At 40.7% G+C, this 15,541-nt stretch overlaps 2 protein-coding genes across 2 annotated transcripts in view; one reads left to right on the top strand and one right to left on the bottom strand.

Moving 5' to 3' along the window:
• LOC114700576 (translation initiation factor IF-2-like) overlaps positions 1-3,027 on the bottom strand; it is a 47,704-nt gene extending 44,677 nt beyond the window's left edge. Inside the window, exon 1 of the mRNA XM_037211917.1 lies at positions 2,952-3,027. Within this exon, the coding sequence (XP_037067812.1) occupies positions 2,952-3,027 (76 nt within the window). The remainder of the gene's footprint in view (positions 1-2,951) is intronic.
• Cep83 (centrosomal protein 83) overlaps positions 1-15,541 on the top strand; it is a 122,997-nt gene that overhangs the window by 33,479 nt on the left and 73,977 nt on the right. The window contains exons 2-3 of the mRNA XM_037196807.1: positions 12,946-13,220; positions 13,684-13,834. Coding sequence (XP_037052702.1) covers positions 13,048-13,220; positions 13,684-13,834 — 324 coding nt within the window. The 5' untranslated portion in view covers positions 12,946-13,047. The remainder of the gene's footprint in view (positions 1-12,945; positions 13,221-13,683; positions 13,835-15,541) is intronic.

Genomic DNA, 15,541 nt, shown 5'->3' with positions numbered 1-15,541 from the left:
TGTGACATTTATTTGCTATACAAAACATGATGGGATGGCTCTCCAAAGCCTGTAGAATGACTAGTGCATAGTTGTCTTTGGATTTTGAAGACATTTCTAATTTCTGTTTGTAAGTGAAGTAAATGCCCGATGAAGGTTATCACTAGACTTTTAATATTTTTGAAAACAGCGTTCGCTTTGGGGGCATGGAATATTTAAAGCATTGTTTGAAACGTTCAAAGAATAGCATGTGTTTTTAATGAAATGTGTTTGGAAGAGTTCCATAAGCATCAGCAGCTGTGCTTTTCCAATGTCTGAATTGCCATACTTTGTACTAGTGTTGCTTAAAAATTCAGTTCCTGTGCAGGAGAAATGTAATATGTAGGTCTGTAGATCTGGATCAGTCAAAAGTGGTCATAAGGGTGTGTGTGTTGTGTGTGGTGTTGTGTGTGTGTGTGATTATGTGATTGTTGTAGTTGCAAAGAAGGGACAGGAATTGTTTGGTTAAAAGTTGGTGTTAGTAGAGCTGCCTTTGAGAATTCTGTAAGTACTCAGCCACCAGCAGGCTGAGATGCTCTGCTTCTTTATTTGCTTGAATTATATGCTTATTTTAAAATAATCTTTGGTGTTTGAAACAGGGTTTCTCTGTGTAGTCCTGGCTGTCCTGGAACTCATAACTAGGCTGGCCTTGAACCCAGAGATCCACCTGCCTCTGCCTCCTGTGTGCTGGTATTAAAGACATGTGCCACCACTGCCGGGTGTAAAAGAATCTATTAAAAACTATTTTTATTTTATGTGTATGAATCTTGCCTGTGTGTATATGTGAATTACATGTGTGTGGTGCCTGCAGAGGCCAGAAGAGGGCATTCATTGGGTTCCCTGGAACTGGAGTTTGAGGTGATTATGAACCATCAGTTGGGTGCTGAATCTGATCTTCTGCAAGAACAACTTGCAGTTTGTGATCTTAACTGCTGGGTCATCTCTCCAGTTTCTGAATTATATACTTTAAAAGTTTGCATTATGGATATATTTAGTTGATAAATTTTGCATTGTAGTGGGTACATGTGTGCGTGTGTATTTTGAGTGTCTAATACCTGGTTAGGTATCTGAGTCACTGAGCAGTATATTGACTGGTTGAAATTAAAGATATCTGACCGTAGTATCAATTTAGAATTATAGTACAGATTTTAATTTTGGTTAAAAAAAAAAAAACCAGTAGGAATAAATAGAAAGTTGGTATTTAGTGATCTGTATTGAAGGACAGTCAATGAATGAAGCTGTGTGAGATTTCTGAGAGCTTGTGAGAAACGCCAAGTAAATAAGACAAAAGCCTTGTAACCTCTGTTCCTCTATAACATGTGTTCTTGGGATGTGCCTCTGTGCCCCTCCCAGGTATAATAATAGGAGTGGATTTTACTTTGGATTACCAATCATTTTACCCAATATTTAGAATCAGGTTTCCAAGCGTGAGGGTTTCTCCTGACTGTTTACAGCCTAAACTCATGTGACCTTGCCCTTGTGACTGTATACAGCTTGAAATCAAGTTTGCTCATATAATTTTGTCTAACCCTCAGAATATACTCAGAGTATAAGTTGTCTGCCCTGAAAAATCTCTACATGAGACTTTAGTTGGACTCATTTTAGGCTCCGCTTTTCCAGGTTCATGCTGCCAGCTGGTAGTAACAACTTATACCTGTTATAGAAAATTACTTAATTAAAAATGCTCCAAATCTATTCTTTTCTTGGTTTTAGAGACTAGACCTCTAAAATGAGATTGTTACCAAGGCTCTGTTTTTCTTTGCCATTTCCAGGCCACCCCATCCCTGACTGGTCTTTTTCCAGCTCTGTTACTCTGTTTTTCCATAATATTTTTATTGATTATTTGGGAATTTCACATCATAAACCCTGAGTGTATCTACTTCCTAGTCTTCCCAGATCCATTCCCCACCTTTGTGACCCCCCCCCAAGAAAAAAAAGGGAGAAAAAGAAAAGAAAGTTCAGTGACTACCCTAACTGTCATCATGGAGTCTTCATCCAGTAACTGATAGAAGCAGATGTAGAGATCCACAGCAAAGCACTGGGTCGAGCTCCCAGAGTCCAGTCGAAGAGAGAGGAGGGATTATATGAGCAAAGGAGTCAAGATCATGATGAGGAAACCCACAGAGACAGCTGACCCAGTGGAGCTCACTGACTCTGGACTGACAGCTGGGGAACCTGCATGGATTGAACTAGGCCCTCTGAATGTGGGTGACAGTTGTGTGGCTTGGGCAGTATGTGGGGCCCTGCCAATGGGATCAGGATTTATCCCTAGTTCATGAACTGGCTTTTTGGAGCCCATTCCCTATTGAGGGATACCTTGCTCAGCCTGATACAGAGGGGAGGGGCTTGGTCCTGCCTCAACATGGATACCAGACTTTGTTGATTCCTCATAGGAGGCCTTGCCCTCTCTGAGTTGATGGAGGGCGGGCAGAGTGGGAGGAATGTGAGGGATGATGAGGGAGGGGGAATTGTGGTTGGTATATGAGATTGAAAAAAAAAAAAACAACTTCTAAATAAAAAAGGTCCAGTATGTGTTGCCCTTATATGTACTGGAGTGTGGTCAAATCCTGGTGGCCAGCTCCTTATGGAAGACTGAGTCCTTCCCCACCTACATTCTCCAGAAGCCCCACCTACATTTCAGAGTTCTCTTTGATGGCCTCCTGTCTAGGCTGTTAATTTTGGGGGGCAGTGGGGTGAGTAGGGGTTGTCACAGAAGCCTTTCATGTCCCTCTTTCTCAACTGTGAGTCTGCAGTCATCAATACCATAGCGAAAGTGGCTTCCTTACCCTCAGTCAGCGGGGGACATAGATTATGGACTTCCACATGGTTTCTGGCAACAGCCAACAGCATGGATCATGGACGTCCACATGGTCTCCAGCACCATCATGTGCCATGGACCAGTCTCCATGGACCTGTCTGGTAGCAGTACAGACCTTGGACATCAACACAGCCCTCTGCAGCTGCATCGGCCACAGACACATCATAGCCCTCGGCAGCAGCACAGACCATGGACATCTGCCTAGCCTTTGGTGGTATCATGGGCCATGGACATCAACACAGATCCCACTGCAGTAGGACCAGGGACATGGACATGGCCCTTGGCAGCAGTCTAGACACAGATATCACCATGGCCCCAGGTAGCAGGGCAAGCCACCCACATCAATATGGTCCCCCGGCAGGAGCAAGACCCAAACATCAGCATCACCTTAGACAGTGTATGGCCTTCACTGGTAACTCTAGCCAGGGACCTCCCAGCTGCTGTAGGACCGTGGGCATCCACATGAACCTCTGGCTAGGGTAGTGGATTATGGAAACCATAGAGGCCTCTAGGGCAGCAAGGCCCTTAGATGTCTTTCAGAGGAGGTCCAAAGCAGAATCTGGACTGTTCTTCTCTTGGGTATCTGTCATTGCTCAGAACCGGGTGATCGTGTGCTGGTTAGCGTGTTCAGGGTTGAGTGGGAGTGCAGCTCCAGTCTGCTGCACCCACCCTGTGGTCCTATTCAGCCACACCTGTCCCTGTCCACGCAGCCTTCTCTCTCACCTGTCACCACTGTCACTCTCTAGATCTGCTGCTCTCTTTACCAGCTTTTATGGCTGCAGACATTTCTTGTTTTATGACTACCCTTTGCTTCATCTTCTTCAGCCTGAAACCCTTTCTTTCCTTCTCTTACAAAAGTACATGATTATATTTAAGGCCTACCCATATAATCTAGGGTTAGTTTATCATTTTTGAATATTTAATTACATATTCATAGCATCCAGAATTAGAAGATGACTTTTGAGAAACTAGCATTCAGCTCCCAAATAGTCTGGAAGCCACAGTTTCTGGATCCAGATGAGAAAAATGAATTGAGTTTCAATTGACATTGGATGGTACCATGTCATTTGTTTGCTTGGTGGCTTTGAGTTCTTAAATATGCTTGTGGTTCTTGTAGGTGTTGACTGTATAGAGGAGTGAGATGTTTCTTGCCATTGGAGGAAGTCAGAGTACATGTGTTTTATTTATTAACAAGCTAGTGTCTTAGGGGTTTTATTGCTGTGAGAGACACTATGACCACATCAACTCTTATAAAGAAAACATTTAATTGGGATGACTCACTTACAGTTTCAGAGGTTCAGTCCATTATCATGATGGGGAGTATGGCTGTGTGAAGGCAGATGAGGTGCTGGAGCTGAGAGTGCTACATCTTGCAGCCAACAGGAAGTCAACTGACAGTCACACTGAGGGAATTTTGATCAAAAGAGACCTCAGAGTACACCCCATAGTACATACTTCCTCCAGCAGGGCCACACCTAATAGTGCCACTCCCTTTGGGGACCATTTTTTTTTTAAACTACTACTTTCTACTTCCTGGCCGCCATATCAAAATGCAAAAAAACAAAACAAAACAAAACAAAAAAAGAAGCATTCAGTCCAACTTCAAAAGTTCCATAGTCTATAACAGTCTCAAACTTGTTTCAAAGCCCAAAGACTCTTTTGAGATGCATAGCAATCTCTTAACTGTAACCCCCATAAAAATAAAATCAAAAAGCAGATCACATATTTCCAGCATATAATGGCATAGGAAATACATTGCCATTCCAAAATGTAGGGAAGGGAGCGTATTGAGGAAGTCCTGGATGAAAGCAATACTGAAAACCAGCTGCGCAAGCATCAAACTCTGGAGCTCCATGTCTGATGTCAAAACGCTCTTCAGCTCTCCAACTCCTTTCAGATTTGTTGACTGCAACACACTTCTTTTTCTTGGGCTGGTTCCACTCCCTGTTAGCATGGGCATCCTCAGTGGGTATCCCATGACTCTGACATCTCCAAAATCTTGGGTTCTCCAAATCATTCCAGGCTTTACAGCTTCACAAAATGGCCTCTCTATAGGCTCTATTCAGGGCCTCTATTTAGGGACACCCCTGACACATGCCTGACCTCAGTGGCTTTCTTTAGGCATGGAGCAAATTCCATAACCCATTTCTTCTATCTTTGAAGCCAGAACCATGTGGCCAAAGCTGCCAAGTTATGTTGCTTGTTGAGACTGGAATGTGGCCCCTCATTCAATTACATCTTCAACAACTTTCTGTCTTTCACTGCTAAGCTTGGCTGTCCTGAAACTTACTCTGTAGACCAAGTTGGCCTCAGACTCAGAGATCTGACTCAGACTCTGCCTTCCCAGTGCTGGGATTAAAGGTGTGCCCCACCACACCCAGCTCTAAGCTTTTCTTTAGTTGCTTTCCAAATTTGGCTGGTGGGATCTTGTTGAGGGTCACCACTCCTTTATTCCATCTCTTAGCTTATCTCTTTGAACCCAAAGTTTATCTTTATTCCACTTCTTGGTGTTCTTTTTCTCCTCAAAATTTTCATTTTGTAATTTACTTTGATCAGCTTGCTCCTTATCATTATAAATCTTCATAGGCATGAACACTAGTAACCACACAACAATGTATGCAAGCTGTTTTGAGTTTTCTTCTGACAAGGAATTAATCCAAAACAATTCACGTTAGCCTCAAGCAGACTCTTTGGACGGGCAAAAGGCAACCACTTTCTTCATCAGAATATCACAAGAGTATGTTGTTATTTATTAAGCATCACAATGTTATTCATTAAGTGGCGCTGTTTACCATGTGAGAATAGCCACAAAGCACAACAAAACTCACTATAAGGGGTTTATTAAGAGACAGGAACAGAAGGGGGCACTTAGGCCTATGGAAAGATAGTGCAAGGAGAAGGGGAGGGGTAAGTGGAACCCGCTTTTATAGATCCAGCCCCCCCCCCCCCCGCACATGCACATATGGGCTTACGTAGCTACGCCATGCATGTGCATAGATTATGTGATCACACAGTGTATGGACTACACAGGACATAAGGCCCTGGGATGACTAAGCATCTTGTCAGTGCATGTGGGCCATGGCAGAGTAGCTAGGAATTCTAACACATACTAGGCAACATATAGTTCTTCTCCTGTGAAATCTTGTGAGTGAGCTCACTACAGTTCAAATAACTCTTAGCACCACTGTCTTCCATGCTCCTACTGGTATGGCCCATTAAGAGTGCTTAAAGCATTCCACTGCTTTCCTAACCCAAAGGACCAAAGTCCAAATTCAACAAACACACACATAGTCAGGCCTATCACAGCAATACCCCCAGCCCTGGTACCAACTTCTTTTATTGCTATGAAGAGACACCATGACCATGACAACACTTATAAAGAAAACATATAGTTGGGGTAGCCCAGAGGTTCATTCATTATCATCATGACAAGGAGCATAACTGTATGCAGGCAGATGTGTTGGAGCTGAGAGTGCTACATCTTGCAGGCAACAGGAGCTCAACTGACAGTTATACTGAGGGAGGCTTGAACAAAGGAGACCCCAAAGCCCACCCTCACAGTGACACAACTTCCTCCAACAAGGCTATACTTCCTAATAGTGCCAATCCCTTTGGGTCAATTTGTCTTTCAAACCACCACAGCTAGCTTTAGAGAAGATTAATTAAATATGTTTGGTAGAGTTAGTGCTTCATTGAAGAAGTAATGCATTGTTGAGCTTTTGTGTTTGGTTTCTTTTGGGGGGCAGTCTTAATGTGTGGCTTATGCTGATCTCTGAACTGGACTCAAGGGTGATGGTAAGTAATGCCATTGTTGAGCTTTTGTGTTTGGTTTCTTTTTGGGGCAGTCTTTAATGTGTGGCTTATGCTGATCTCTGAACTGGACTCAAGGGTGATGGTGATGATGTTCCTGCCTCAGCCTCCTGTGCGCTGGGATTATTGATTTGCTTTACTGCTTTGACAGTGTTTGAACATTGAGTAAGAATTCACTAGATCAGATGTAGAGTAATGGGAAAGGCATTCTAGAATGAAGTTAGTATTTACAGATGGGAAGTAAGTGCTTATGTAAGTGGTTGGTATACTGAGAAATTTTAAAATTTGGGCTTTTACCCTAAAATATACTCGGCCGGCTCCTATTTTGCCATTTACTTTTTACTTTGATTGTTCTTAAAACAAAGAGACTTTCACAGATTTAAAAGATCTATTATAGGCTATTAAAATATGTAAAAAAGTGCTTAAGGAACTGCAGATTAAAACTACAATGAAATATCACTTTATACTCCCTAAAATGGCTAAATTAGATTTACAGCCCCAACTGTTGGCAAAAAAATGTAAGGAAGCAGAACTCGCTCTCATATGTTGTTCATTGAATGGAAAATGTACAACTACCTTAGAAAAGAATTTGTTAGTTTTTAAAATATAAAATTATACATATGCACATAGTAACCATTCTTACATTTCCCCTTCCAAACAGAACACGTTCCACAGAATATGCTTATTCTGTTATTCACAGGAATTGTGGTTACATTTTCTCCCTATGATTATAAATTGTCTGTTTTTTCTTATAGCTCTGACAAGTCTGCATATGTATTTAGTAGCCATAGTAAGTGTATATAAATTTAAAACAACCACCTCTGCCTTTAGCCTTTATCATTATGGATGTCCCTCATTTGTTTGTTTGGAAGGAACTTAAAGATTGACTCATCTGATAGCACAGATTTACCATCTATCTTTTGATTAATCCTTGCAATATCTTTCTCAAACCCTTTCTTCAATGTTTCTTGCTCTTATGTTTAAGCAGAGGTCTTGTGGAACGTACATATGGTTAAGTTATGATTTTTCTTTTAAATTTTTTTGTTTGAGACATGCATTCTGCATATGTTAGTGTAATTACTGATGTGTAGGTGGACTTTTCTCTAACCCTCCAGCCCTCTCCCAAATAACAACACAGAGACTTATTTTAATTACTATTATTAGTTTTTTCTAGACAGGGTTCCTCTGTGTAGTTTTGGTGCCTGCTGTGGGATGTTCTCTATGTTAAATGTGTTGCTCTAATTGGTTAATAAATAAAATACTGATTGGCCCGTAGCCAGGCAGAAGTATGGGCGGGGCAAGGAGAGAGAGAATTTTGGGAAGTGGAAGGCTGAGTCAGGAGACGCTGCCAGCCCCTGTCATGAGTACCAACATATAAGATACTGGTAAGCCACAAGCCATGTGGCAAGGAATAGATTTATAGAAATGGGTTAATTTAAGATGTAAGAACTAGATAACAAGCCTGCCATGGCCATACAGTTTGTAAGCAATATAAGTCTCTGTGTGTTTACTCAGGTCTGAGCAGCTGCGGGACTGGCAGGTGAGAGAGATTTGTCCTGACCATGGGCCAGGCAGGACTGGAGAAAACTTCAGCTACAGGTGCCTATCCTGGATTTCACTCTATAGACCAGGCTGGCCTTGAACTCACAGAGATCCACCTGCCTCTGCCTCCCGAGTGCAAGGTGTGCACCACCACCGCCCGATTCCATGTCGCATTTTAATGGTCACACTAGGGAAGCATTTGGAGGATCTTTATTATAAGGAGTTAAGTGATAGGAATGTTTTAGGCTCCTCAGCTATGGTTTGTGTCATGTATTCCTAGTCCCCCACCTAAGCTGTCTTCAAAAATGATTTAACTTTATTTAGAGGCAAGGTCTCACTATGTAGCCTTGGCTGTCCTGGAACTTATTTTAATCAGGCTGACCTCAAACTCACAGAGATCTGCCTGCCTCTGCCTCCTGAGTGCCTGGGCTAAAGGCGTGTGCAACCATGCCCAGCTCACTAGACTATATTTTAGAGATGATTTTGGTGAATAGTAAAACTAATTAAAAGTACGGAGGGTTTCTATATACCACATCTCCCTATATGTACAACTTTCCTATTGGCAGTACAACTAATGAGCCTACATTATTATAACCAAAGTCCTAAATTTACATAAGCTTCGTTCTTGTCGTAATGTCTGTAGATTTGGACACTTCTTTATAAGCACCTATCCGCAATTATAGTATCCACAGAAAAGTCTCACTGCTTTAAACAGCTTCTGCATGCCCCCTTCCCTCAATCCTTTCTACCCCTTGACAACGATTCATCATTTTACTGTCTCCATGGCCCCACCCCTGGATGTGAAATAATTGGAACTTTACAGATAGTCTTTTCAGACTGGCTTCCTTCACTTAGCAGTATGTACTTATGCTTTCTCCATTTTTCCTCATAGCTTGACAGCTTATTCTTTATTAGTGCTGAATATTCCATTGTGCCTAAGCTATCTTTAATCCATTCATTCATGGGAGAAATCCATGGAGTCTGCTTAAAGGGTGAAGGAATTTATTAGTGGGGAAACTTACTACAGCACGGGAGATTTAGTGTAGGGTCCTGGAAAGCTTAGAATCAGCCCAACACTGATCTGCTGCTGAGACAGTCCTCACCATCCAACCATGAGCAAGAGAGGAGAGCGGCCTAGTGTGTCTCAGGTCTTAAGGTAGCCCCGAGCCACACTCCCCGGGCAGGTACTTCAAGGTCATAGGTAGATAGGACAGTTACCTGCTCCATCTCTAGAGGCAGTGTTTACAAGGTCATAGACAGAACAGGACAATTAGGAATAAAGCTGCTATTAAGATGTATGTGGAGGTTTTAAAAATATGGACACATTTTTAATGATTTCACTAAATACCATGGAATGGGATCAGTAGTTCTATAGTAAGAGTATGTTTAACTTTGTAAGAACTGCCAAACTGTCTTCCAAAGTGGCTGTACCAGTTTTCCTTTCCACCAGTAAGAAGAGTTTCCTTCTTTTCTTAGGTATTATTTAGAAGTGTGCTTAACTTCCAAGCATTCTCAGTTTTTCCATCTATATTTCCCTTGTTGACTATTTGTTCATTTTTGGTTATTCAAGCAGGGTTTCTCTGTGTAGCCCTGGCTATCTGGAACTCTCTGTGTAGCCCAAGCTGGCCTCAAACTCAGAGATTCGCCTGCATCTGCTTTCCAAGTACTAGGATCAAAGGGGTGTACCACCACCACCACCACCACCACTCAGCTCTTACTGATTATTTGTGTAATTCCTTCAAGGTTAAGAACCAATACTGGGGGTTGGGGATTTAGCTCAGTGGTAGAGCGCGCAAGGCCCTGGGTTTGGTCCTCAGCTCCGACGGGGGGTGGGGGATGGACACGATGACGAGACACACACACACACACACACACACACACACACACACACACACACACACACGGTGACAACCAATACTGTATGATTACTATTCTCTTTTAATTTGTGGTTTTGTGCTAGAATGTGACTCCTTTCTCTTTTCTTTCCTTCCCTCCTTCCCTCCTTCCCTCCTTCCCTCCTTCCCTCCTTCCTTCCTTCCTTCCTTCCTCCCTCCCTCCCTCCCTCCCTCCCTCCCTCCCTCTCTTTGGGGGGGCAGGGCCTCTCCATGTAGCCCTGGTTGTCTTGGAACTCACTGTGTAGACCAGGGTGGTCTTGAGCTCGCAGAGATTCTCCTGCTTTTGCCTCCTGAGTGCTGGAGTTAAAGGTGTGAGTCACTATGCCCAGCCAGAATGTGGTTTTTAATGAATGTTCCATGTAAACTCGAGAAGACTGTTAGCTTGTTTAGTTGAATGAAGTGATGTATAATGTCCATTATATTCAGTAAGTATACATGTACACAAACGCATATTTTTATTAGTATATGTATATAAACACATACTTCTATGAAGTAAATATTACAATGATATAAGCATTACTTTATTATGATAAGCTACTTATGTACTTTCATAAGGATGGGGAAGGGAAGAGTTCTATATGTCTTATGATTCATCTCAGACTTGGTGAGCTGTCTGGAACCTTTGCCAGTGGCCCTCAGTCTATAGGTCATATGGTTCATCTCAGACTTGGTGAGCTGTCTGGAACCTTTGCCAGTGGCCCTCAGTCTCCCTGCACTCCTCTTCCATGGGAGGGGTGATGGAGGGTGCTAGATTTTAGTGCTTTTCTTGTGTGAGGTCGAAGGCTCTGTTAGCACCACAGCAGACTGGGCTGTACGTTACACACATTTCCTTTGTTAAGAAGGTTAGAATGCCCTTGTCTACTTCAGAGTGCTTCTGTTTCCCTTTTCTTTGTCATAAGAAGATTTTTCTCTAGTATTCATTTCGAGAACCTGGTTGGTTCTAGGAGGTAAAACTCCGAAAAGTATGAGGACCACCTAAAACTGGGTCCTGGAGTTTTAACTCTGAGAGCTGCCTTTATCTAGCTTTTCCCAGTTGGTTATTACACTTCAGTCTGCTCTCCTTGCCTGGAAACATTCCTGCTTACCCTTTTCTGCTCTAGTATACTGTTACTCTTGAATTTTCCTATTGGCTTCTTTCGTGGGTGTGGTTTACCTTGTGACCTCATCTCCTTTTTGGATACAAGAAGACTTTTTGATTTTTTTTACATTATTCAGCTTTCTGCTTGTTAGGGTGAGCCTCTTAAATGCAGCTGGAAATCAGGACCCTGCTCTAAGCTGTTTTTCCCCTCTGGTTGGCAGTGTGGCAGCCGTGTGCAGTGTCTAGAGGTTCTGTATAAGATGTAAGCCAGGATGAGTTTCTTGCACCCTTTCCCTGAAAGTCCAGGAAGTTGAAATCTCTGAATGTATTGATATGGTCAGTTGAACCATGTTTAAAATGAGCAGTAGAGTGAGTGAAGAGTAAGGGGGAAAAGGTCCTTAAAGACCCTCCTCTCTGGAGGCCCACAGAGGTTCCTAGGGAGATCTGAGCTTGCTTTACCAAGGAGCTGCATTAGAGAATTGCTTGACCCCCTGTGTGGTTACCAGGTGATTGGAAGGGTCTGCACTTGGCTGTGCTGGCATTTTGTTCCACTCCTTGGCATTCCTATGAAAAGCCCTTTAGAAGAGACAGAAAGGGCCGGTGGATTAGGACCCAGGCCCTCCTGAGGCTATCCTGTGTTTCTCTCTGCCTCTCTCCCCTCTATATTTCTATCTAAATCTTTTATCCCTCTCTCCTTAAGAGTACCCTGGGGAAAAAGTGGGAGCTGGTCTCCCACACCCCTCCCATTCACACTTCTGTATAGTTTCAAAGGAAACCTAGGCAATCCAATTTCACTTTATAGGTTGTGTATTTGTATATATGCATGTGTGTATATGTGTAGACATGATAGTAATTTAGCAGAGATTATATTCAAGCAAGAATGTTTTCCATAAGCCAAAGATCCATTGTTGTAATAGAAGGGAAAATATATGTATATATAGTGGTCTGGAGAAAGGTTAATGATGTTATAGGGATAGAACGATTTGAATTAATTTTATTTTCTTATAACAAAACATTTCCCCATCATTTTTAACTTGTATATGCAATAAACAATTAGTTACTGCAGTAATTAATGCTGGATCAGTATTTGGGGGGTAGGCATAGTGATCTTCTTTTCTGTTCTTAGCATAGTAGATAACACAGGAAACGTTCAAATTTGTGTGCTAATTGATTTCTTGTTTGAATCTGCCTCCCAAGTGCTGTGTGTCAGAAGACCGTTTGCAGCATGACTCACAGATATAATTACTACTGGAGGTCATTTTTTGTGAAGATGTTATTTTTCTTCAGATACTTACCAAGTTCTATATAATCTTCCCCTAATTATTGGAATGTGTATTCTATACTAGGATCCACTCTTGAAAGTTCCCCACAGTAACTTTGAGAAATAGCTTAATTAGTGAATCAAAGATGGCTTAAACTGGAAAAGTTCATACTTCTGGTCTCCTGGGTTCTGCCTTAGCAAGGAAGAGTTGGAAATACTCCTGACAGAAAACTAAAAACGAAAGCCTCGACTTGTTCTTTTCATGGTTGTCGGTTGCCTTACAAATATGGACACCTTGTTTTAGGACTAGTATTTGAAGGTGTAAGCTTGATAGTTACAGAGTTTCTTCATGGAAGTAAAGACAAGTATGAACCTAGGATTCAGCTTTGTTTTTGCATTTGTTTTATGAGTATGTAGAAATCTAAAAACTGAACTTTAAAAAAGGAAAATAATGGTTAACAGTTATGTAAAACCAAAGGCTGCTTAGGTTACTGAGTATTAATTATGTGCATTCTCTATGCAGGCATGATTTGGTCTCCTGAGGATTCTGCCATAGCAAGAAAGAAGTTGGAAATACTCCTGAAAGAAAACTAAAACAAAACAGAAGCCACAGCTTATTCTTTTCATGGTTGTCGGTTGCCTTACAAAGATGGACACGTTTCCTAGTGTATTTCCTCCTGGTGGAGACAGTAGTAGGCTGAATCCTGAACCTGAGTTCCAAAATATGTTAATCGATGAAAGGGTACGATGTGAACATCATAAACATAATTATCAGGCTCTGAAAATTGAACACAAAAGGTAAATTACTTAAATTTTGAGATAAAGTATTGGGGGCGAGGGGGAGGTGGCTGCTTAAAAAATTGCTGGTGGAGTTGTATTGGCTGAACGTTTGCTCTGGAACAGTGGGTGTATTTTTGTTATTTTACAGTATATTTAGTTATACAGTATAGTAAAAATAAATTACTTTGTTCAGATCTATGGTATTAAGTGGGTTGTGAATGCAGTATTATTTGTGAGTAGTAAGACACACATGAACAATATTTAACAATAAATATATCTAGGTAGATAAATGTGTGTTTTAAAATTGCTTTCAGAAATCACAGTGTTAATTAGATAAAAGTTTGCAAAGAAAAAATTATTACAAGTTTAATGGAATGTCATATCAGTCTTGTTTTTCTGTAGTATTGGTTTGCTTTATATAAAGCAGTGAATTTGAATGTAAAATATGCATTTCAAATTGAAATTCTTTTTAAAAAACCAGGTTGCAGGAAGAATACGTAAAATCACAAAATGAACTTAAGCGTGTGTTGCATGAAAAGCAAACTAACCAGGAAAAATTCCAACTGCTCCTTGAAGAGTTAAGAGCGGAATTAATGGAGAAAATTAAAGACTTGGAAGAAATGAAACGGCAGGTGAGGAAGTATATTTGAATTTATATAAAATTAAAGTATATTTGAATTTATATAAAATTAGTCGTGTAGTTAGTGGAAATAAGTGGTTTTGGTAAGATTAATGGAAATAAGTAGTTTTGGTAAATTTGTTTTTTTTTTCTATGTTGCTAATAGTTACTTTGCTGTATCTGCTGTTGATATATAATCCAGTCTTTCATATATTTAATACAACTTCTTAAACTGTAGGCCCCAACCTCATATTAAATTGCATAAGTAAGGTAGGGGTTATGAAAAAAATGGCAACTTCCAAAAATTGATTCAAAATGAAACCCTAATGAATCTGAGGTGTTTCTGGCAACACTGTGTTCCATTACATGGCTTTACTGCAGTCTTGGTTCTGAACATACAATTAGAGTATTTTCACTGTGCATACCATCAAGCCATCCAGTACCAAATGAGCATTGTCTAAAGCACCTTAGCTCTTATTTGAGACTGTTGTATGTAACAACTAGCAGTGTTTTTTACTCTATGTATGAAGTTTTCTGCTCTCAGAATTAGTGGATTATAATTTGTTTTTACAAAAAATGAGAGGCTTATATAAATGGAAGCAATTTTTTTTGTTTGTTTTAATTTTGTTTTATTTTTTGAGACAAGGTTTCTCTATGTAGCCCTGAATGGAAGCAATGTTGAACTTGAGGCATTTAAGATACTCTTTAGACATTGCTCATTTAATCTGTTCCTTAAGAGTAAAATCTAAATGTATGTTTGTTGTAAGCATATATAAGAATAAGCTTAAGGCTGAAGTGGCTGTATTGGCATCACATAAAAATAGATTGCAAGACAAAAAATTGGTTACTAAAAAGGACCTTTATAGTGAAAAGGGTCAATGATGACCTTCATCAAGTAACTGTGTTACTGTTTCTTATCTTTCTCATGTGGTAAAGGTAATAAAAGTTTCTACCTAATGTGTTGTTTGTTGTAAGATCTAAGGGGATAATATATATTTTTAGTAAGTACTTGGCATATGGTAGATACTTATAAATGATGGCATTTTCATTCTGATTGAAGGCAGGAACTTGTTTTCAATATGTCTGATGCCTAGCAGATGAATGTCATGAATGAATGGAATAATTAATTAATCAAGTTTATTGTTCTGTTAATACATAATGCTGGATTTCTTTCTCATATATGCCTAGAGTATCAATATCTTCAAAGTTGTCTAGTTTTCTTTCATATCTGTTACAGGTTCTGTTGTATTCCTCAAAAAGATAGGTTGAAGTCCTAATCCTTGAGTATATGGTCTTATTTGAAGATAAGGGTTATTGCAGGCATTATTGTTGATGCGATCACACTGGAATATGTTGAGCCTTTAACCCAGTGTTCCTGACGTTTTTATAAGAAAAGAGATGAGGTGCAAAAGGGAGATGGGGTGATGGAGACTGCCTCTGGGATGACTTGGGGTGGCAGCGACTGCTGTGTGATGATGGAGGCGTCTGCACAGCAACACAGCAGAGCCCCGGGAAAGGCACGGAAAGATCATCGTAGGTGTCAAAGGGATCGTCGCCTGCTAATACCCTGATTTCAGACTTCAAGCTGCACCCCCATTCCGAAACAGTAAATTTTCTGTTGTTTGTAGCCACTCAGGTTTTAATTTTCTTCCATGCCTAGGAAACTAAGATAGCTTCTAAAATAGACCTTATTTGTAGAGCAGATTTTATACAGGGCTTC

The sequence above is a fragment of the Peromyscus leucopus genome, chromosome 18 (genome assembly GCF_004664715.2).
Source record: "Peromyscus leucopus breed LL Stock chromosome 18, UCI_PerLeu_2.1, whole genome shotgun sequence".
Classification (NCBI taxonomy): Eukaryota; Metazoa; Chordata; class Mammalia; order Rodentia; family Cricetidae; genus Peromyscus; species Peromyscus leucopus.
This window is presented reverse-complemented; position numbering and strand designations above follow the sequence as displayed.